Source organism: Lynx rufus, unplaced genomic scaffold, assembly GCF_022079265.1.
Source record: "Lynx rufus isolate CCGP_SWC_20201006 ecotype Redwood Valley unplaced genomic scaffold, mLynRuf1.p SCAF_13, whole genome shotgun sequence".
Lineage (NCBI taxonomy): Eukaryota > Metazoa > Chordata > Mammalia > Carnivora > Felidae > Lynx > Lynx rufus.
In genome coordinates, this window is record NW_025814827.1 from 8,285,345 (window position 1) to 8,308,452 (window position 23,108).

Consider the following 23,108-nt stretch of genomic DNA (forward strand, 5'->3'; position numbering starts at 1 on the left):
CACCACAGGGCTCAAGCCAAAGCTCCCTCTGGCTCCTGCCTCTGCCCCTCGGGCCTTGTTCCACCGCTCGCTAAGCTGCCCTCTCCACCCAGCCGCACCCAGTTCTTGCCTCTCGTGGAATAAGCCAGACCCGTGTGCACGTCCGTGTTTTTGTTCATGCCATCCCCTCTCCCTGGAATGCCCTTCCTTCCTCTTCATGTGCTTCTACCTACTCATCCTCGGAGACTGAGCGAAGAAACCTTCCCTTTCTCCAGAAACTTTCCCTGGCCTCCTCGGCCCGTCCCCTTGGCTGCAGAACTCTGTGCACACACCCCTGCCATCCCACACCGCAGCTCACCGGCCTCCCTTTGCCACATCCCCGCAGCTGTGTGTCCCTCTGGGCGGCCTGTCTCCCCCATTAGACGGGGATTCCCCCCAGAGGGGACTGCTTGAGTGTAACCCTCATGCTGGGTGCCGTGTGCTTTGGGCCTAGCACACAGGTGCTCAGGAAACTTTTTTTTTCCCTTTGTTTTTTTTAATTAATTATTTGAGAGAAAGAGAAATCGAGAGAGTGCCAGGAAAGGAGAGGGAGGGAGAGAGAGAGAGAGAGAGAGAGAGAGAGACAGAGAGAGAGAGAATACCAAGCAGGCTCCACGCCATCAGCACAGAGCCTGATGTGGGGCTCGATCTCATGAACCGTGAGATCATGGCCTGAGCCGAAACCAAGAGTCGGACGCTTAACCGACTGAGCCACCTAGGCGCCCCATCAGCAAATATTTTTTGAATGAATCTAGGGCCTCATTTTATTTGCCTAGGGGAAGGGGAGGGTAGTCAGCGGTCAGGACAGCGGGGCAGTCAGGGTGGAGAGGAACTTGGACTGATGGCCACCCTTGCCACTCAGTCCCCCTGGCAAATCTGGCTCACTGGTCCTCCCTTCCCGCCTCACTCTCCTCCTTGGGAACCTCTCCCGAGTGGCCAGTCTCATTATTCTCGGGTCTTGCTATCTGCAGGCCGGGCCCAGGCAATGATAACCACTTAAGTAAGGTATTACCCCTCCTGGGGGAACTTATATTTTAATAACATCTGAAATGCCCAAAGGAACTGAAGACTGTAGTGGTTCTGGGCACGGTGCTGGGAGGGTGATCTTAAAAAAGCAATCACACAGCACGGTCAGCTCCCACTATCTGGCCAGGGGGCCCCGAGGTTTCTGCATGTCCGTGGGGCTGTGCAGTCAGAGAGGTCAGGGTCAGGTCTCAGTCCACCCTTTCCCACTGTGCAAGCCGGGACGACTGCTGCCCTCTCTGAGGCTTGTTCTCCCGCTCTGTAAAGCGGGGGTAACACCAGCATTGTGGGGTACGTGAGATAACGGATGCCACACGCTCAGCATGGGGGGCAGGCTCGACATCATTCCTGCTCTTTTCTAAAGCGAAGGCCCACAGAGCTTGCTGTCCAGCACTCTGGGTCTCCAGGGGCCCCCCAGAGGGGTGGCTTTGTTTGCTGCTCCTGAGCCCCCTCTGTTTCCTCCGCCCACTCTCCCTCCCTGGCTCCCTCCCTCCAAGCCAGAGTTCCAGGGAAACTTTGCCCGGAGACTTCTCAAGCCAGTGATAAGGTCTGGCCAGAAGAAAGCTCTTAGCAACCCAGGCTCCCAACCCAGAGGCCCTTCTAATGGTTTCAGAGAAACAAAGGAGGGAAAGATTGCCTGCAGCCCAGCGTGCCAGGAGGGCTGGCTTCCAGGAGGGAGAGTGGGGTTCACGGGCCTCTGTGGCGGCCACGGTGGCAGCCTGGAACGTGGGGCCCCTGGCTGCCAGATCTCGGGAATCCCAGCCCCCTGGCCAAGCAGAAGGAGCCTCAGAGCTCACTCCTACTGCCTCTGCCATGGCCACGGCCAGGCAGGGGGGTCCTGGCTGGTTACCTGGGGAGCTGAGCCTCTCCATTCGGGTGCCCCCTGCCATCGAGGTGAAGTTCTCAGGGTCTCCTTTCTAGAACTTTCCCCTGCTTCTGAATCAGCCCTTGGCCTAGAAAAACCGACTGAACTGAAACTCACCCAACCTGAGCCTGCCATCAACCAGAGGGAGCCCCACTCCCTACTTGGCCACTTGTGCCCCCTTAGGTAAACCTTTCAGGGCCTCACTTTTCTCCTCTGCAAAATGGGGGACCGCATTACACCTCTTCAGAGTTCCTTCCAGCTCTCACAGTCCACGGACGTACAGGAGTAAGGATTTAGCCCAGGCAGCCACATACAGGGAATAGTTTGGGCTTCCTCAAAATCCCACCCAACCTTGTATTTTGCACCGGCTACCCCAAAGTCTACACCACATCTTTGACAAGTGCTGTGAAAGATACCAAAAAAATCAGACATCATCTCTGGCCTGAGAGCTCACAATCAAGTAAGTCAAGGAGTCACGGTTCATGCTCGAAAACAATTCCCATACAACAGAACACATTGGGCCTTTACCTACAGCTGATGTAGTAGAGACGGGGCACCACAGGAACTCCCGGAAAACGGGAATTAATGCAGATCTGGACCCTGAAAAGGCCAATTTGACAGAATAGCCTCAGTCCATAACAACTTGAGTTTGTTCTCACTCATTATAATGACTATGGCAGGAAGGCAGACCCAGGGTCTTTAGAGGACACAGTTGTGATAATAAAAAGTTATCAGACGGACCCTCAGGTACACAGAAATCCCCTTTCCCAGAATTCCAAATTTCTCGGAATCCCAAATTTCCCCATGCATTCCTGCAACGTGATCTTTCACCTGGAGGTCAGCAGGGCAAGTGTGAACAACATTTTCTTCATGAAGCTAAACCAAAAACTCAGGAATTAAATCCTCTTGTCCCCTTCCTCCAACACCTTTCTTTCCATCAGCTGTTCTACGTCCTGGCAATTCCCCCCAGATCCCAGATCGTAATGCTGTTAGTTCTGAAGTCATATTCAAGAGGTTTAAATGGTTTACTGCAAAGCTAGTAGAGGGTCTTTCTTTCCATAAACTCAAAGGAAAAATGGGTCTGAGCCTCAGGGGTGCCAGGATGTATCTGGAGCAAAGGCCAAGGCCATTTGCCAGTGGGGGCTGGGTCTCTCTTCCCAGAGACCTGGGCAAGACTGTGCTTTGGGACAAACCTTCCCCCACCTTCCGCAGGGAGCTCGGGCCTGCAGGAATCCAGATCAAGGTTTAGAGGCTTTATTCGCCTCACTTTTCAAACGAAAGCAGGACATCCAATTTTTATAGCCAGATTATTTGTCCCAAGCATATTAAAACAGCCAAAATAGGACAGGAAGAGGGAAAAGCAACTTTTCATCTGCCCCAAAGTAGCCTGACAGTTAAAACAGACAGAGGCTGTTTGGGGGAGATGAACTGGTCCTTTCTGCCGACACAGTGTGAAGCAGTTTTTCAGTCAGGGCAACAGCAGGGGAGAAGGGGGTTAGCTGTTGGATGGACTGCCTAACTCCCAAAGCGGTGGGACACTGGTGGGGGAAGGGAGCAGGACAGGTGCCAATTACAGAGACACTAAACTACCCCCCTCATGACATCTACAGAGAGTGCCTTACTTACATATTACCGTGCCCTAGTGAGGTGGAGAAATGAATTTCCTTTTCACAGATGAGAAAAACAGAGGCTCAGAGACGTTGAGGGCCTAGCCCAAGGTCACGCAGGGAGGAGCAGAGACAAGAGCAGAGCCCGAGTCTTTTGCCTCCAGATCCCCTGACCTGGCCACAGGCCTCAGGGTCATCGCTACCTGCCAGACTGAGTGGTAAGAAAGGCCTGGAAGGCACGCTACGTGCCCCACCCCCCACAACCGGCTTGGCGACCTTAGTAAGTTACCTCCCTTCCCTCTCTGGGCCTCTGTGGCTGCACCTACAGGAAGGGGAACAGTAAGAACACCGGAAGATTAAATGAGTAAATACACTCGAAACACTGTTTGTGTGCCCGGGATAAACAAAGCACCCTAGAAAGGTCAGTGCCTTCTGCTGTTGTTACTCCTTATTTCACTGTCAGCTTCTTGAAAGCAGGGACCTAACACCCGGCGAGAGCCCGGGAACTGCCTACAAGAGACTAGTATTTGTTAAACGGGTCTAAATTAAGATTAGGAGTCAGCCTCATGTTCCTAGAAAGTGTGGAGTGCCATGGAGGCAGAGGGCTGGACCAGATGACCTCAGACAGCTCTGGAGTTGAACACCGAGCACGGGGGGCTTGTTTCTAGGGATTAGTGTGAGCACCCATCCAGAGGGAGTGTCCCCATATCCCCCTGCTGGGCAGCTGGAGCCTTCAAGGGTGTTATCATCTGTCTCACACAGGGGCCAGTAAGTTCACACCTTGTGGCCCGAGCGCCATGCCCTGTGAAACATCACACACATACATACATACGTGTGTGTATATGCCCCTACGGTTTTATTTTAAAGACCAAGAGCCAGCCCAGATAATCATAAAGATTTCGAGAATAAAAACGGTTAGAATCGGGCCCAGTAAAAATATAAGGTGGAAATTTTCCTGCCAGAGCAAAGTTTCCTTCTGGAAAAACAAATGACCCCTCCCTGGAGCTGCCTGCCAGCCAGGAGAGGCCCTGCCCTTCCAAACAAAGCTCTTCTAACCAGGGAGGCTCTCTGAGGGGCGGCAGAGGCTGGACCACTGAATGCGGCACTTCCGTACCCCCCTTGCCCAGGTCGACTTTAAGAAGTGGCCCACGGAAAAGCCATCCTCCCGAGATCAGGAAGCCACAGAGAGGAGGAGAAAAAGAATGCGGGAGTCCAGAGGCCCACGTCTGGACCAGCCTCTAATCTGCCTGGCTGGGCAACTTTCTGCAGCTTACTTGGCCTCTCTGTGCCTGTTTCCTCATTCCTGACGTGGGGAAGACCGTAACCTACACCATAAAGTCACTCTGAGCGTAAAAGGAGCCAATCCATGCGCTGAGCTCTCACCAACAATGCTGGCATGTGGGGAGCATTCCTGGCCAGTGATCTGACTTCCGGCATCTGCCTGTGCCTTTACCTCCGTTACCCGCTCCTCAGCTCCTCCCTCTCACCGGCTACCTCCTACTCATCCTTCATGAATCAGCTTAAAAGTCACCTTCCCGCCCCTCTGACTAGGTCAGGCCCTCTGCTGTTATTCCCAGAGTTCCCTGTACTTCTCATCTCATAAGCCCCAGGACACTCATTGTAAGCGTGTTTAATTTTCTGTCTACCCGACGTTAATAGCTAACACTAACTGCCAGGCATGTGGTAAGTGCTTCACACGGATCAGCTCATTTAATCTTTATAATAATCCTTTTAAGTGCTACTATTATCAATCCCAATTAATGGATGGGGAAACAGATGTTCAGAGAGGTTAGGCAACTTGCCCAAGAACAAACAGCAAGGAAATGATACAGGGCCATCTGTCTGACTCTAAAGCTGGCATTCTCAGCCACCAGCGCCCCCTGGTAATCAGAGGCCATCTCCAGAGGGCCACCCACCCTGGGCACAGAGGGAATTTGCATATTCAAGAGGGTGAGGGCTGCAGGTCTGGACCACAGACCTGTGTGTTCCCTACACAAAGCTAGCTTCGTGGAAATGGAGAAGGTGACCCTGCCTCTATCATACTTGTTCTCCCCCTGGGCTGGCCACCTTGCCTAAGAGGCCCCGTCTGATGTCCGATGCCATATGTACAGGATACCTTCCTCCTCACTCGCTCAGCTTACATTTTTCTCCCCCAAATTATTTACGTGGTTCCCAGCTCCAGCAAAGGCCACAGGAAAGCCTAAGCAGACCACATGCACAGATGTCACCCCCAAGGCAAGCAGCACTTGTCAAGCACACCTTGGTGCCAGGGCCCCAGATGCCCAGACAAGAGCCCTTTGCCCCGGGGTGGGGCTGGGGGACAGAATACAATCCTGGAACTTAGATGGCCGGGTACGGATCCCCACCCACTCCCCCCACCCACGAAACCTGCAACCTTGAGCAATTCACGTATGCTCACTGAGCCTCAATTTCCTCCTCTGGAGAATGGGATCGTCTGATACTAGAATCAACCTCATGGTTGCACAGAGTCAACGCGATCAAGTGTGCCCAATGCCTGCTTAATAACTGTTATTCTTGTGAGGACGGTGATTAATCTTCATAGGATGTGGACCATGAGTGATTGGATTGTGAAGGTTCTGGCTCAAAGTCAGAAGACCTGGGTGTGCATCCCAGCTCTGACCCACATTAGCTCTGTGATTTGGGCGTGGCCATGTTTTCACTCGGAGACTCTATTTATTCATCTGTAAATAGGGGGAACCCTCCTCACCCTGGGACCCTCAGAGGGATTCAGTGCAGTAGCCCATGTTTGTTTTCTGTAAGTGGGACTGTCCTGAGCAGACCCGGGTGCCTCCCGTTGCTGTGTTAATTAATTGGAAGGAGGGTGCCAGCCAGAAACCAATTAGGAAGGCCCCTCCAGGGGCCTCCTGGGGGAGGGGGAGGGAGAGGGCAAAGAAAGGCGGGTGACGGCTCCTCCTCCATTGTCCCCACCCCACCGACTTGTGCCTTCTCTGCAGCTGGTTCCACACTCCAGGCCCACAAAGGAGAGGCTCATTCTAAACAGCTTCTTTTCATGTGGAAGCCACTGGATTTGCATCTGTCCTCGCCTGGCAGGGCCTGCTCCGTGCCAGCTGCTCTAAGCTTCCCAGGCTCCAGGCTACTCCGGGGGCTGGGCCTGAGCCTGCAGGGTCCCCAGGCAGGGAAAGGAAGGGGAACAGAACAAGCTGATCAGGAGAAGCCGGAAGGAGAGGGGGCTGGGCACAGAGGGAATTTGCACATTCTCTCATCTCCTGGACACCAGACAAATTCTGTGGCTAGCATATCCAAATCAGAATCTGGGCCGCCCCGGTGCCAGGAGCCGGCGGTGGCTGAGGCCATGTCTGCTCCAGGCTAGCCAACCTGGGAGAGAAATGGAAAAACTCACTCCATCTCCGAGCTGCCAGGGACCGATGCTGCCAGGCTGTTGGTCTAGCCAGTGTCCACACTCCCAGACCGGCCAAGCTCAAGTCTAGTCTGACTCCACACGGCCAGCTAGCCAGGGGGCTTCTGGGGCCCTGGGGAGCCCCACAATGCATCCCAGATGCCTCTGCGGGCTGCCACAGGTGCTAAGGTGGCAATGCCCCAGGCAAGAGAACACGGGGCATCTGGGCACATATGGGAAGAAAGTAACTCATCAGAGCTCTTCTGAGAGTGAGCTGCATTGCCTGGAGGGAAAGACAGTAAGGAAGGAAAGATCCTGAAGTTATGAACACTTAAAGTATGCAGACGACAGACCTCTCCTGGCTTGTGCCCGCTGGACTCTGAGACTCCTAACTCAGGACTTTGGCACATCTCCTTCCCCACCCATCTTCTCCAAGGTTCTGGACAGCAGGGCCTGTGGCTTAGGCATTCTGTGACCTTAATGCCTCACACGGGGCCTGGCCCGAATAGGAGCTCAGATACGAATGGGTGAATGTTAGCCACAGACCTTCAGCATGAGAATGCCAGGGCTCTGGAAGAAGAACTGAGTGGAGGGAGGAGGTATAATGGGTACACGGAACAGAGAAGCAGAAGCCCCACGCCACCCCCAGGTTTCTGGGAGCTGGGTCTGTGCGGGTAATGTCTCCGCCTTTGAGCTGGCTCTGTGACAGGCTTGCTCTCTCATTTCTTCTCCCAGTAAGGGCTAGACAGGAAAGAAGTGCTGGGAAGTGGAATGTCTGGGAGTCCAGGCATCTCCTGGGTAGGCTAGATCCTGGGTCCAGGAGTCGGAGGCAGAAGGGCTTTGTATCTCTTCCTCCCCATCCTGACCCTGGGTGTAGCAAGGGCTCCCATACACCTTGACCCCTGAGGAGTTTTCAACAAGGGGGGTGGCTGCCCAGCAGAGGGAATCTCAGACACCAGCATCCAGGCCAGGACGATGCAGTGGGGTGACTGGAGTGGGGCCCTGTCCCCACTCAGGCTGCCTGGGGGCCCCCTTGCAGGGCAGCCGGGTGGGAAAAGCACTTGCTTTAGGCAAGTTATAATTTGCTCCCTGGGTCTCAGTTCCCCTATTTGTCAAGGGAGAGATTTGGATGACTTGGGGCCACTCTTCGGGGCCCGAGAGACACATGACCTTGCCAAATGAAGGCCTGTTAGTAACTACCTGGGCAAGGCAACCCTGTCCTCAGTCCCACTGCATTCAGGAGGAGCCATGGGCTCCCCTCCCTGAGCCGTGCTCTGCTGGGACAGGCACAGAAGAGAGAAGGGGTGACCTACGGAACGAGGGGCCACAGTGTGACTGCTGATAACACTTGTGAACCTGGAATTGGCTGCTTAGAGGGGGATGCTGGCATCTGGAGTCTTCTCCTTGCACTCACTCCTTCTCCTAAGACCTTCTGAGGTGCGTCAGGCACTCCTGCTCCTCAGGGCTCTTTGTTCTTGGACTGCTGACCCCCTGAGCTGACCGTGGGAACGCAGAAAGCACCGAGCTCACTGGCGTCTAACCCAACAAGTCGCACCTGGGAACAAGGCAGCCCAGTCACTATAAGTCATCACCTTCCTTACCTCCAAGCCCCACGGTCCAGTCTGGTCACATCCAGACAAAAGCCAAGAAATCACTCCAAAGTCCCTAGAAGCAACAAAAGGGGTTTGCAAAGTCCTGCATGACAGCTGGCAGACTTCTTTAAAAAAAAAAAAAAAATTTAATGTTTATTTGTTTTTGTGAGACAGAGACACACACACACACACACACACACACACACACACACACACGGCACGGGTGGGGGAGGGGCAGAGAGAGAGGGAGACACAGAATCTGAAGCAGCTTCCGGGCTCTGAGCTGTCAGCACAGAGCCCGACGTGGGGCTCAAACTCCTGAACCGCGAGATCACGACCCGAGCCGAAGTCGGACGCTTTAACCGACGGAGCCACCCAGGCGCCCGTGCAGACTTTTCTTATAGCCTATTGACTTGTGCTCTACACACAATTCTAATGTATTTTGTTCTGTTTTTCTAGTTGATGGCAGTTTAGAAACCTATTTAGAACCGGAGAAGCACTGACATATGACTGAAATGGCACAGAGACAGAAAAAGTATAAAGAGCAGGCGAGAGAACGCAAAGAACAAAATCATCCTGCTCCTGGGAAAGCGGCCTTCGTTCCCTCAACACTGACTTGCCCTCTGGACAGATACTGGACTGAGACTGGGGGCAGGAAGGACCTTACTCTCGTGGATGGTTCTGGTCTGGGAAGCCGCATCCCTTCTTTTCTTCTTCCTTTTCCTCCTCGTTACATAAAGAAGCTAAGACAGCTTATGAAACTACACACAATAAGATAGAGCTGAAAAAACGTCACAACCAGGAATCATGCCATCGGGCGAGAAGGCCACCCTCCAGAGATCCGCAGGGCTCTTTAGCTCTAGTGCCATTTAGGGCAGGGGTCCCTCCAGAACCGCCCAGGATCTATGTGCCACTTTAGCGGCTGGACCTCACCACGAAGGCGGCTGGGCTACGTGTGGGAATGGGGATGGTAAATGGAAAATGGAGGCCCACCTGCTCTCAGGAAGTCCTACTGAAGGTCTAGCAGCTCGTCATCTGGTTTCCTCTTGTGCACTTTCCAGGCCCTCTGAGCTAATAAGACCTGCTGCAATCCACACCTAACCCTGGCCCTGAGGACTCCAAGGGGCAGGTAGCCGAGGCTCGCCAGAGAGGGAGGACCTTTGCCTCGAGGAGGTTCAGCAAGGGCTGGGGTCTCGCCCTCTAATCCATTCCTCTCCTGCCTGTCACTCCAGTTGGTAAGCAGTGATTCCACCTTCCAGACCCCCTTCAGGATTCTTCTTCGTATCTGGCTTATAACTAGACCAACCCCTCCCCTCCCCTCCCCTCCCCAGAACAGAGAGCCCCCCAGTCTCCATCAGAGCTGACTTCCTCACCGAAGCTGTACCAAGGCCCAGCAGAAGGGACCCAAGACGTCAATGAAACTCACTGCTGCATCTCACAGATGGGAAAACACAGGCTTAGAGATGGGAGTGACTGGCCCAAGATCACACAGCCTGTGTGTGGGTGACTGAGGACTAGAAGCCAGGCTTCAGACTCCCAGAGCACTGTGGTTCTTCTGGAAATCATGGCGCAGGCTCTTCCAGCAGGCTCTCAGGCAGCCGGACTGCCCCCAGACCCCTCTCCTCCATTTCTCCTGTTCTTGTAGCCCTCCCCACATGAACACTTCCGGTCTGTGAAGGGCTGGCCAAGGGGAGAGAAGATAGGGTTAAAGTGGGGATTTTATTTAATCCTCTGAGCTGGCTTAAACCGATGCCACATTGGTTAGAACAGGAGAAACATACAGAAGGGTTTGGCGGGGGGGTGGGGGAAAGGGGAGGGCATTAGTGAATAATCACTAGATACCGAGAGGCTTGGCCTGCCAATGAATTTAGCAGACAACTACCCTCCTTCATGGCGTCTCCACCCCAGGGCCTGAGCCTCCAACTACTGACCCCCTTCCATGGGAATAACCCAATCTCCAGGGTACTCAACAGTGTAGAGCAATGGAAAGATCCCAGGCCATAGATTGAGACGCATCTGAAGGCAAACCCCAGTTCTGCTACTTACTCGCTGTGTGACCTTAGGCAAGTCACTTGACCTCTCTGAGCCTCTGCTTCTTCCTCTCTTAAAGGGGGCTGAACATTCCTTCCTTGCAGGCCTCCTGGGAAGGAAGACTACCTGAGCTCATGCACATAAAGAGGCGCAGGGGAGGCATTGAGTCAGATGTGAGTGCTATTATTACAAATCTCATATCCTTTATCTCTCATCCAGGCCCATCCATTACTCTTCTGCCTCGGCCTGCTTGCGTCTTCGACATTAATAACCTTAATGATAATAATCCTTCCCAGCCAGCCCTGCCGGTACTAGCCAAAGCAGACCCTCAGCCCCCAGTCACATCTTCCCTCGGTGTTTCTAAGAGGCAATCTGGGCACTGAGCTCAAAGACCCCGAACAGACATGCTGTCTTGCGGCAGGCAGATTTCATGGGGGCAGTGGTAGCCCCTGGCTTATCAGAAGGAGCCAGGACCACCCCTCCCGTCACCTCCACAGCTGACCCTCCATCTGGTCCACTACTCTGACCACGAGTAAGTTGGCCTCCGACTCTCCGATTCTGACAGCCAGGTGGGCAGCTACTGGAATCTGGCCTTGGGTGTGTGGATTGCCGGACCGAATGCCAAGGCCAGGCTGTGAGCTCCTTACCCTGAAGGAGCGCTCTGAGAAGTGTGGGTTCACACCCTGGATCTTGGTTCTTCCACTGTCACCAGCCCCAGGATCCACATTATCGTCCTCATATTCCACAAGAGGAAACTGAGGCCCAAAGCAGAAGGGCCCAGCCGAGGTCATCCACTGGGTTTGGGGGTGATCCGGGGAGTGAACTCAGGTCTCCTCAGGTCTCCTAATCCTGGGCACTTTCTACCACCCTGGTCAGCTTTCCATACCAGGGAGGCCCCGAAGTCTCTCCAATGAACCTGGGCCCCAGTGCCAACAGTCCAAGAACTCTCCTCCAATATGGGAACTGCCAGAATGCGCATCTCTCCCTTTCCTGTCACGTTCCCTCTTTAAGCCAGTCGCCACAGAACCTGTCCTATCCCTGGTAGCAACTCCCGGGGCTGGGGAGCGCCTTCTCCACTGAGTAACTCTGGAGTGGGGCCAGAGTTCACGGGATGGGCGGCAGAGGCCAGCAGGTGGGGTGGGCTTTCCCCTCGGATGGCCTTCCCCAGGACGACAAACCCGTTCCCACACCCACTGTCCTGCCAGCGACGCTCCCCGTGGCGCGCTCCAATGGGGGACACCACGCAGCTGCCTAACACTGCTCTCCAGGGGTTAAAAATGCAGCATCCTAAACAGGGTTAAAAATGCAGTCGCGGGGTGGGCCGGTGCGGAGAGATGTCGTCCCAACCACCGCGGCTGCTAAAGCGGCATCCAACCCCCTTCCCTCCGCAGTCCCTGGGGCCCGGAACGACTGGAGGGACCGGGGAAGCAGAGGAGGCGCGCGCCGCACCTTCCCGGCACCAGTGCCCCCCTCCCCACGCCCACACCCCCGCGCCCCCAGCAGCCGAGGCCGGGGGCTGCAGGCGCCGGCGGGTCCCGGGCGCAGGGCGGGCGAGCGGCGCTTACCTTTGTGACAGTCATGCAGAAACTCCGGGGCGGTGCGGGGGCGCGGGCGCGGCGTGCGGGGGCGGCGGCCGGGGTCCACCGCGGGCCCGAGGCGGCGGCGGGAAGCGGTCCGGCGCGGCGCGGGCAGCTCTGGGCGCGCTCCCCGCTCCCCGCGCCCCGCGGGCGGCTCCGCTGAGCCTGGGGCCGCGCTCCGGGCGGGCAGCGCGCAGGGACCGCTCGTCGGCGCTCGCCCGCCGCTCGCCGCTGATGTCAGCCCCGAATGTGCATTTATAATAGATGAGCCTCCTTCGCCGCAGGAAGGCGAGGCAGGAAGAAAGGGAGAGGGGGAGAGGGCCCAGGCTGGGGGGCGGGGGGAGGAAGAGGGGCCGGGAACTCGCTACAAAGGAGGAGGCGGAGGGAGGAGGAGGACGACGAAGAGGAGGAGGAGGAGGAGGAGGAGGAGGAAGAGGAGGAGGAGGAAGCGCACGCACGCCCGCTGCCCTGCCCTGCGCCTGGGGCTCGCTAGCCCGCCGCCGGGCACCGCCGCTCCCGGAGCCCGGGCCTGGCGCCCCGGCCCCGCGGCCTTAACCCCTTCGCGCCCGCGGACGCCACGCGTCCGGGAGAGGCCGGGCCCTGGCACCTGCTGGCTGCGGGCGCGCGCGGCCACCCCGGCGCTCGAGGGCCCCGTTGGCCCGGGGACGCTGCTGAAGTCACACGCCAGACGACCGAGGCGCCGCGTGGGCCGAGAAGCCCGCGGGCTCGCCCCCTGGAGGTTGGCGACGTCCGCCCCGGCCGAGAGTGCCGCGCGGCAGCGGAGAGGGGCGTGGCGGCCGCAGGCCTCGCCGGACCCGCACAGGGTCGCGGGAGGGGGGCCGCGCTAGCCATCTTTTGAACCTAAGTCCCGCAGCGATTGGCCAGCCCAGAGGGAATTGCAGCCCGTTTCACAGAGGAGGAAACTCAGGACCAGACTGGGAAGTGACTTAGACAAGGGCACACGGCCATACTTGGCGCCAGGAGAATACTTGGCTCCAGGCGCTTCTCCTGGCGCCCGCTCTTTCCACGTCGCCACGAGGTCTCCACGGAACCCCATGTTGTAAAAGCTGTCTTCTCGAGGTTGGACGAACCCTGCCCTAGGTGAGTCCACGCTTGGGTGCAGCGCTGCTCTGGGGGAACATAGGCGCGACCTGTGTGGTGCACTCATCCTGACCTGGGTCACACCATGCCCTGGAGCTGCTGATGGACTTGAGGGACAACCACTGGAAGGGAGGCCCCCCTCCCAAGCACCTGAGTAGAACAGGTTTGGCAGATACTGAACCGCTGAGACTCCGGAGAGGAGGGGTTAGTGGACAGGGAGGCGGAGGCGGGAGGGATCTTCGCGCACCCCTCTCCCTCTGCAAGCCCGGAAGTGCTGGCTTCCAGCTCCACCGCGGTTGTACCAAGTAATGAAATAGGACCCAGTGGACCGAGTGGCGTAGGGGCACCTGCTCCGTGGCAGGTGCTGGCAGAACAGGGGAGATCGGCTGCCTGCCTTCAAGGAGCCCACCGAGTAGACTATAGCAATAATAGAGTAATCAGCACCTGTAGAGCGCTTTGTGGATCGCCCTGCTACTTTTATTTTTGTTTCCTCCTGTAATCCTACATGCAAGAGTGTGAGGAAGGAATTATCATCTTCATTTGGTTGAGTGAACAGACTCAAGAGAGGGGAGAGGACCTGCCCAAGATTACACAGTGACAGAGATAGGACTTGAACAGAAGTCTTTTCTTTTTTAATTTTTTAAATGTTTATTTATTTTTGAGAGAGACAGAGAGCGAGCTCCTGAGCAGGAAAGGGGCAGAGGGAGAGAGAGAGAGAGAGAGAGAGAGAGAGAGAGAGAGAGAGAGAGAGAATCCCAAGCAGGCTCTGCGCTGACAGCGCAGCTCTCACAAACCCTGAGATCACGATCTAAGGTGAAATGAAGAGCCGCTGCTTAACCACCTGAGCCACCCAGACGCCCCCAGAAGTCTTTTTAGATCAGGCACAGCCTTGTGCCTTGGCTCGGTGGCTTCCAGGGTGCAGTCATACCTGCTTCCTTATTTGAGCTTCACACTTGTCCTAGGACGTGGAAGGACAGCTCTTAGTCCTGGTTCCACAGGTGAGGAGTTGGAATGACTTACCAGTTCTCTTGGGGAGCAGATGCTCCTTTGTGCACACCCTTCCTATTTCCATGTGGGACTTTGTGCCTTTGGCCACATTGCTTGAAGCTGTACCCTTGGCAACTCCAGCCCCCATACTCTCCCTGTTGCCTTTGGGTCTGAGTGCCTAGTCTTGTTTTCATGAGCTTGCCGTCAGTCGAGACGGTGAGCTGACAAGTGTCCTGAGCACGAAGGCATGCCCTGTTACTGAGTACCACCCCCCCCCCCCCGCAAACAGTTGGTGCTTGGTGAATCTGTAATGCCATTAACAACGAATCAAGCAAAATAAACCTTTGACCTACATTAGAAGAAATTTAAATTAGATCCACAAAAACATCTCCGTCATCTAGCTATCCAGCATCAGAAATGGGTTGCATTCCCTGTCTCCATGGTCTTGGGTAGGTCAGCCTTCAAGACAGGAAGATGGACCTCAGGACCTTTTCTAGGACCCCTCCAGTCCTTCTTGGAAGCCATTAAAGGTACTCAAGAACACCAGTCACCCTTCCCCCATGGCTGTGACTTGTCCATTTTCTCTCTCATGGATATTTAAAATCCCAGATTGTTAGCCTCAGCTACCCAGCATGCCTCTTGGCACCTTCCCCACCATCCGCCGGCATTGTGGGCTCTGGGAATGAGACAAATACTTAATATCAGCTTGAGCCAAATGTAATTAGGAACATCAATCTGCTGCCCACAACCCATGTGACACGCTCCAAAGGCAGACAGAAAACGTTCCTGATCCCTCACGTGCTGGTGGCTCACCCCTCTTGTCTCATGTCCCCAGTCAGGACGGAGGTCTGGGAGAGTGAGGACCCTCTCAAAGAACTCTGCATCCACTTGCCAAATCAAGGGTTTGGCCCAGAGAAGATACTCAGAAATGCGTTTTCTGTAGTGCAGTTGTCTATACCACGATACCTCCTGCCCCAGGTCTCCCACCCCGCAGCCCATCTTAGTTTGGAGTCTCCCGAAAGCAGAGCCTGAGGAAGGAGTTGGATGCCGGTGGTCTAATGGGAAGGTGATCTCTGGGACCAGGCATGGAGCTGCAATGGAAGCTGAGGGAAACTGAGGGAATGCCCTGCAAATTGGGGAGTAAATGAGAGTGCGCTTGTCTCCCCTAGACACTGGCACCTCGATGCTTTAGACTATGCTCTCTCCTTGGCCTCGGATGCCTCTACCCCGCTTTCTCTGCCTGGCAGACTCCTATTCATCTTTCAAAGCCCAGCTCAAATGGCACCTCCTCTAGATGGCTCTCCTGACACGACCTCCACAGTGGCCTGATCCAAACTGTGTCATAATGGCCAGAACTAAGTAGATTTGTCCTCTTTGGATGGGCTCTGACCATGTGTTCTCTCTTTCTAATCACAAGGCATGGCTGACACATGGGGCAGGCTGGGTAACGGCTCAACCAATCCAATAAGACATCACCTTTAGCTTCTGCCTGAGTAACCCCTTGGCTCCGGTCCCGGCACCCCAGAGTGAGGCGCTGGGTCTCTCAAAGTCAGGCTCCGCCCTGACTAGTGTGTTCATTTGCCCGGGCGCCATGTTGGGAGTGAGAAGGGCTTGGTCCTTGCCCACGGACGTGGGGACACATCCCAGACCTGCTGCACCGTAGCAGGGAACGGAGGGGAATTTCCAAAGCCATGGAGCCCCAGAGGAAGGGGGTGTTCCTCCTGTGCTCACTGGCCGCCTCGTTCATGCCATCCCCTGACCTACAGGCACATCCCGCCTGCCCTTGGGTGCTCGGTCGACAGGCCCCGCAGACCTCACTGCCCCTCAAATCCGTCCCCTCCTCTCCATCTCCATTACCACTGCCCAGTGCAGCCATTTATTTTGCTTGGGCCTCCCTGACTGATCCTCCTGCCTCCTATCTTGTGCCCACCAATCATTCTCTACCCAGCAGCTCAGGCTTCCCTGAGGAAACACACAAAGGCCTGCCTTCTTGAAATCCATCAGGGGCTCCCTGATGCCTTCAGGATGAAGCCCCAACAGGGCCCTCCAAGGCACACCCCAGCCCCTTTAATCCCTAGGCTTCCTGTCTCCGTGACACTCTTGCCCATCGCTCCCCCCTCAGTGCCCATCGGAGTCTTCCTCTTTCTTTCCTCCGATGTTGCCTCCTCCAGGGAGCCTCCCTGGACTATGACCAGGACTGTGATGGTTCAGATGCCAGCCTCTGTGCCACTTTCCATATTCCCGGAGCTTCCTTCTGCACTTTCGCATTGTTTTGTCATTTCCTGTTTGTGTGTTGGGCTTCCTGGAGGAGGAGGAGCTGCTTGAGGACAGGGACTTCTCTTTTTCTCGGTGGTTCCAGCGCATCGCTTCGACCCTTTCCCTCTATACAATTCTCCTGGTCCCCAGTTCTCCCTTCCTATCTCTTTTCCATTGTCTTCCCAGTCTCTCTCCCCCGCTACCTGCCTCAGTTCCCGAGTTCTCTCCACCTCGTGTCGCCACTGTCCCCGCCTTTCCATGCCTCGAATCTGAGTGTCTGTGACCTCTCCACACTTCTGCACCAACAGACCCCACTCGTGCCTGCCTTTCCCACTCTGCCCTTCACCCCCCACCCCCTCCACTGCTCCTCATGCCTGGCTGGGGGCTCTCCTTCCTCTTGCCTTCCCTCTGCTGGACGTTCATGCTCTCTCTTCCCCCTGTCTGTCCCCCAGCTCTGCCCCCCTGTCCTCTCATGTCTGTGTGTGCTTTTGTCTCTATGTTCCTGTCCCTGCCTCGGTCCGTCTCTCGCCCACTCTCTCTCTCCTTGTCCCTCACTCCCTTTCTCCCTGGCCCCTAGACAATGCACATAATACCGACTTTGGCAAGGGGGCCCCCGACGTGGGGTGTCATCCTTCACCCTGTATCTGAGGGGTGGTGATCAGTGAGCCTCCTGAAAGTAGGCACATCTGTGTGTCCTTGGCTGGGGACCCCCTCACCTGGGCCACAGGCTCTTCACCCGTGCCCCACTCTGTGAGCCTGTGTGAGCGTGTGTGGGTGTGTGTGTCCATAGGCGTGCTGCACACATGTGGAAGGCACGGAAGCGGATGAAGGAGGAAGAGCCACAGAACGGGGTTCAGTGAGGGAAGCCGGAGGTCAGCGCCTCCCCGCCCCCGCCCCCCGCCCCCAGTCTGTTCTTCCAGCTCTCTCTGGGGCCACGATGGTAAACAGGCACGTTTAGTCGCAGGGAGGGAAGACGGTTTGCACAGGCAGACAGTGCACGCGCAGCCCAGAGACAGACGTGTTCCAGAAACACCGCCTACTTGCATAGCGTGCGGCGGTTAAGGGCTGCGCTCTGGGGCCGCGATGCCTGTGTTCAAATCCTGGTTTCCCCACACTATCTGCGTGATCAGAACAGTTGTTTGACCTCCTTGTACCTCGGTCTCCTCCTCTCCAGCACGGAGAAGAATAACAACACTGGTCGCGGAGAACTGTTACGGGATCTCAGTGACAGAGCACTGGGGACAGGGTATCGGCCTGAGGAGCTTGTGGGTTAGGACTCCTCCGGGGTGCAGGGAAAGGAATCAGGAGGTCTGAGCTCTAGCTCAAGCTTTGCCACGTGTGAGCATGTGGCTTACCAAAGCCCCATGGCCTCGCCAAGCCTCGGTTTACTCATTTACAGAATGAGATTACAGACACCCATCTACTCTAGAAATACCGCCTGGCAAACATTTATTAAAGTTGGAAAATGTTTGGGGCACCTGGGTAGCTCAGTTGGTGAAGCGTCTCACTTGGGCTCAGGTCACCGTCTCACGGTTCGTGGGTTCGGACCCCGCCTCTGGCTCTGTGCTGACAGTGCGTAGCCTGCCTGGGGTTCTCTCTCTCTCTCTCTCTCTCTGCCACCTCCCCACTTACTCTCTCTCTCTCCCTCTTTCTCTCAGAATAAATAAATGAACTTAGTTGAAATAAATAGATAAAGATGAAAAATGTTTGGGGAAAAAAAGAAGAAAGGGGGAAAACCACCCTGCCATGCCCCCAACTACCAACAGAGGGTGTGAGCGGTTCCTTGTAAAGAGCCACCTGGGACCTGGGAACCACATATCCAGCCTTGAGTTCCTTTTGAACCTCAACTTTGATCACACCTACATCAGTGGTTCTCAAAGTGTGGGTCCCAGACCAGCAGCAGCTTCGCCTGGGAGCTGGTTATAAACGCAGATTCTTGGGTCCCACACCAGGCTCACTGATGCAGAAACTCTGGAGGTGGGGTCCAGCAGTGTGTTTAAATAAGTCTTCCTGGGATTCTGGGAAACACTGATTTTCACCATAGAGTATGGTGGGCGCCCATTGGCGGACGGGTAAGAAGGTGCTTCACAAACCACGCGGAACCGAGAGGAAGGGGCTGTTTCATTTCCATCTCTCAGGCAACGTACTTGAATGTTAACCTGGGCTTCAAAATCTTAGCCAGAGGCTTTTAAAATCTTTCCACTGAACACAAGATTACAGGCACGTCAGGGACAGGAGGAGGCGAGGGGAGTCGGCCTGAAACAGCTTCAGAGAGGGGCCGTGGCTTTGGATTTCCATGCTTTGGCTTGAAACAGTGTGCAAACTCAGTGGCTCCAGGTACCGCCCAGGGTTAGCCGCCCTTGGCTTTCCCGAAGATGCCCCCAGGAATGAGAATGGCATGTATCCAGATGGCCTCATGGGAGAGAAGCTCTTCAATTTGGAGGGCAAGGGTGGGGCCTCCAGAGACTCAGAGACAGGTCTCAGAGATCCGCTTACAGCCCAGCCGCCCTTCCCGGATGCACTCCAGCCAGACGAGTCCCCGACAGCAGTGCCGGCCCGCCCCCCCCCCCCCCAGGTCCTGCTCACTCTCCCCCTCGGTGCCTGATTCCCCTACCGCTGCCTAAGGAATGTTCCGCACCAGTCTCCTCCAGGTTGGCTCGGCAGAAAAAGCCCTTTCATTCCGAGGATACTCCCGTCGCCCGGACACTCTGTCCTCTCCCTTTTCTGAGCTCCCAGCACTCACCAGCTCGTCCATGTTAAATACCCCGAGGTGTCATTGTTGCATTTCAGCCCCTTATCATTTGTAAAGAGCAGGCTTTGGACCAGATGGTGGCCAAGGTCTCTGCCCACTGCAAGATGTGCTGATTCTGGTTCACAAGAACAAGGCTTATCTCCACCCCCGGAAGGAGCTGCCCTTAGCGCGTGGGGGCCTTGTGGAAATTTGTGTGTTGGGGGAGGATCCATGTCTATATAAACAATTTGATTTTAAAATGCACTACACAGGGGCGCCTGGGTGGCTCAGTCGATTGAGCGTCCGACTTCAGCTCAGGTCATGATCTCACAGTTTGTGAGTTTGAGCCCGGCGTCGGGCTCTGTGCTGACAGCTCGGAGCCTGGAGCCCGCTTCGGGTTCCGTGTCTTCCTCTCTCTCTCTGCCCCTCCCCCACTCATGCTCTGTCTCTCTCTGTCTCAGAAATAAATAAACATTAAAAAAAAAATGCACCGCACGATTCTTGGCCCATGTGGGGCACGGTGATTTATCAATGAAGATTTATAATCACGCGTACAGAAAAGAAACTAACTTACTTGTTTATTGCCCAGTCCGTGCGGATGAAGATTCCTAACAGAATCCAAGAGCCATCTTCTTTTCCTGTTCTTTATTGTCCAACATGTCATTCCTGGTTAATCCTTTGTCTTCCACCATGAGAAAAAGACGAGAACGTGGTTATTATTCACAACGCCGTGGTTCTTAGGAACCTGCTCGTTATCAGAACGGTATGGATCTGCTCACCTCTGCAGCTCTCTGCTCCTGTTTCTTTCATGCCAGTCGCATCAGTCGTGACTCTGCGTCATCCATTGGGTTGTCCAGAAACAGCGGCTTCCCCTGACTTTCTCAAAGGGTCTTCATCTGCTTTATTGATGATGCCCATAAATTGCAAGTCTTACCCAATATGTGGGAGACCGAGAAGGATCATTCGTTTTGTGGTCATAAGTTGACCGTTCAGAATGCCAGGGTGGGAATGACAAGTGCTTTAGGCCACAGAAGACTGCACTGGGGTGGAGACGTGCCCTGGCTGGTCACGGAGGCTGGCACCAGGGCAAAGGTCGTTCGCTAACACCTCCGTCACTCTGTGCTGTAGGCCAGAGGTGACACTATGGGCAAATCATGGATGGGCGAGAGCCACCACACAGACTCACGCACAGGGCTCGAGCCCGAGGGTCAGCAGCGGGCTGATGGCAGCCCAGAGGCCTGAACTTGTCCTGAGTCTGCACGGGAATCGCTCCTCATCAGTGTGGCAGCCCCATTTCAGTGGCGCCATCTCTCGTGACCTCCACCCTGCAGAAATGATAGCACCAGCCCGATTGTGGGAACCAGCCACCCACCCGTCCGCCCTCTTGGAGTTGAGAGCTGGTTACAGGGCTCTGGGACAGCTCCCCAAGTGTGAGTCCCGGTGCTCCTGGTGGAGGGTTATCTAGCCAACCCCATGCCCTGGGGGGAAAGGTGAAAGGGTACCCGAAGGAGACGAATGGGGGACTGAGGCTCAGGCGGGGTCCAGGCAAGGCTCCCAGGCATCTTGCACTGGGGGCACTGTAGGCCCTGACTGGTCTCAGGTACTAACTAGCAGGGGATTTTAAAAGTTTTGAAGAAGGTACTCCATGAGGTGCGGGCAATACTGTCCTAGGTAGATCTTTGCCATCCTGGGAAGGGTTTTGTTTTCTGCCTCTTTCTCTCCCTCTCTGCCTTGGCCTTCTGTGCTCAACAGTTCCCTGTGGATTGGCTGGGGTAGGTAAAGGCTAGCTGGGGGGGTGTCTTCTCCTTAACTTGCTGTTAAGGCAGGGCTCCTCAAACATGAATGAACCCCTGGGGCATCTTGTTAACATGTAGATTCTGGTGCAGTAGGTCTGGGGCTGGACGAACACTCTGCATCTCTAAAAGCTCACAGATGATCTCCATCCCCAAACTCTTCCTCAGCCCGGAACATGGTCTTTAGCCGCCCGCAGCCGCGTGTGCTAATCCAAATTCCTAATCGTCTTCCTCCAAACTTCTTTCCCAAAGGACAAAATCCTGCCGGGGCCCCCTGGAGGTGGGAAGATGAGTGTTTTCTGCCATCATCAGACATGGGGACCCAAGGTCAAGGATTTCAAGGTGAGCCGTCTCAGGGGCTGGGTCCCTTTAGGTCCATTGTCTCCATCTGTCTTTACCCACAGTCCTAGAGGGGGTTTATGACCATTTTACAGATGAAGTAATGGAGGCTCGGAGAGTTGGAGCCCAAGGTCAACCCAAGAGGCGGTGATGGAGGCAAGATTCGCCTCTGGGTCAGTGTGGCTCCAACCTGGGCTCTTTCTGCTGCACTGCATTGGTCTCTTGTCTTTTTGGACACAGATCCTTCCCTGTGCTCCCCTGCTGCTTAGCTGGGACAGGCCTGTCTTCCACAGTCTCTGTGTCCCCCAGGGGACAAAGAAAGGAGAGCATGGAAGGGCCCCGAGTTTCCTACTTGGGGTTCCCCAGGGGAAGTGTAAGCCAGATAGCACCTACCATAACCACCCAACCATCCACGGAAGGAGAGAGAAACAGCCCGGCCTGCAGCTTTGCCCTGTGTTCCAGGATCACCTCTGCGAAGATGCTTGCTGAGGTGACCACCAGAGGAGCCTCTCCGTGCAGGTGACACTCTGCCCCGAGCCTGCTGGGAAGGGCACAGAGCCCACCGGAAAAATGACTCCTGAGCCAAAGAACACACATCGGTCCCCACACTGTGAGTTTTTGGCACAGGGAGAAGGGAGAGGGGGAGGACGATCTGTCACTGCCGGGGCCAAGCCTTCCCCTCTCTGCACCTCAGTCTCCCCACCTGCAAAATGGGAGCAAAGCTCCCCAGGGTGACAGCACCAGACACGGGTGAGGGTGTGGAGACACAGGGACTGTCCTTCATCGCTGGTGCAAACGCAAGGTGGCACAGCCACTTTGGAAGACAGGGTGACAGTGTCTTACCAGATTAAACATACTCTTACCATACGATCCATTGATTATGCTCCTTGGAATTTACCCAAAGGAGTTGAAAACCTACATCGACACAAACACCCACAGGAGGTGTTTATAGCGGTAAACAGCCTCGTTCGTAATTGCCCAAACTTGGAAGCAACCGAGATGTCCTTCAGCAGGGGAGTGGGTAACCCTCAACAGTACATCCAGACAACGGAATATCATTCAGCACTAAAAAGAAATGAGCTCTCAAGCCAGGAAAAGACACGGAGGAACCTGACGCGCATGTCATGAAGTGAAGGAAGTCTGTCTGAAAAGGCCACATACGGTATGATTCCAGCTACATGACCTTCTGGAAAAGGCAAGCTATGGAGACAGCAAACAGATCAGAGGCTGCCAGGGGCAAAGGGGGAGACGGGAGGAATAGGCGGGGCACAGAGGATTTTGGAGCAGTGAAACTATTCTGTACGCTCCTTAACGGTAGGCACAGGACATCACACATTTGTCGAAACCCACAGACTGAACGACACCAGGCAGGAACCCTGATGCAAGCTATGGACTTTGGGTGACAATGACGTGTCAGTGTAGGTTTATGGATCGTAGCAAATGTCCTGCTCTGCCGTGTGCAGGACGTTGATAGAAAGGCGATGTCTGTGTTTGGGGGCAGGGGTGGGTGGGCAGTCTGTATTTTCTGCTCTATTTTGCCGTCAGCCTAAAACTGCCCTAAAAAATAAAAATCTATTTTAAATGTCTGTTTATGTACTTTGGAGAGAGAGAGTGCAAGGAGGGGAGGGGCTTAGGTGGGAGACAGAGGATCCCAAGCAGGCTCTGTGCTGACAGCAGAGAGCCTGATGCGGGGCTCGAACTCACAAACCGTGAGACCATGACCTGAGCTGAGGTTGGACCCTTAACCGACTGAGCCCCCAGGTGCCCCAATAAAAACCCATTTTATAAAACGGAGGCAACGGGCGCCTG

At 55.3% G+C, this 23,108-nt stretch overlaps 1 protein-coding gene and 1 long non-coding RNA gene across 2 annotated transcripts in view; one reads left to right on the forward strand and one right to left on the reverse strand.

The window, feature by feature from the left end:
• The window catches only part of CORO2B (coronin 2B), a 133,833-nt gene extending 122,339 nt beyond the window's left edge, over positions 1–11,494 (reverse strand). Inside the window, exons 1-2 of the mRNA XM_047075673.1 lie at positions 11,402–11,494; positions 11,163–11,309 (exon numbers count right to left, since the gene is read on the reverse strand). Coding sequence (XP_046931629.1) covers positions 11,163–11,309; positions 11,402–11,494 — 240 coding nt within the window. The remainder of the gene's footprint in view (positions 1–11,162; positions 11,310–11,401) is intronic.
• Positions 11,495–12,956: 1,462 nt separating this feature from the next.
• Positions 12,957–22,783, forward strand: LOC124508038 (uncharacterized). Its single transcript, XR_006961206.1, has 3 exons — positions 12,957–13,193; positions 21,213–21,302; positions 21,762–22,783. It is a non-coding gene; the product is annotated as an uncharacterized LOC124508038 (long non-coding RNA).
• The last annotated feature ends 325 nt before the right edge of the window (positions 22,784–23,108 follow it).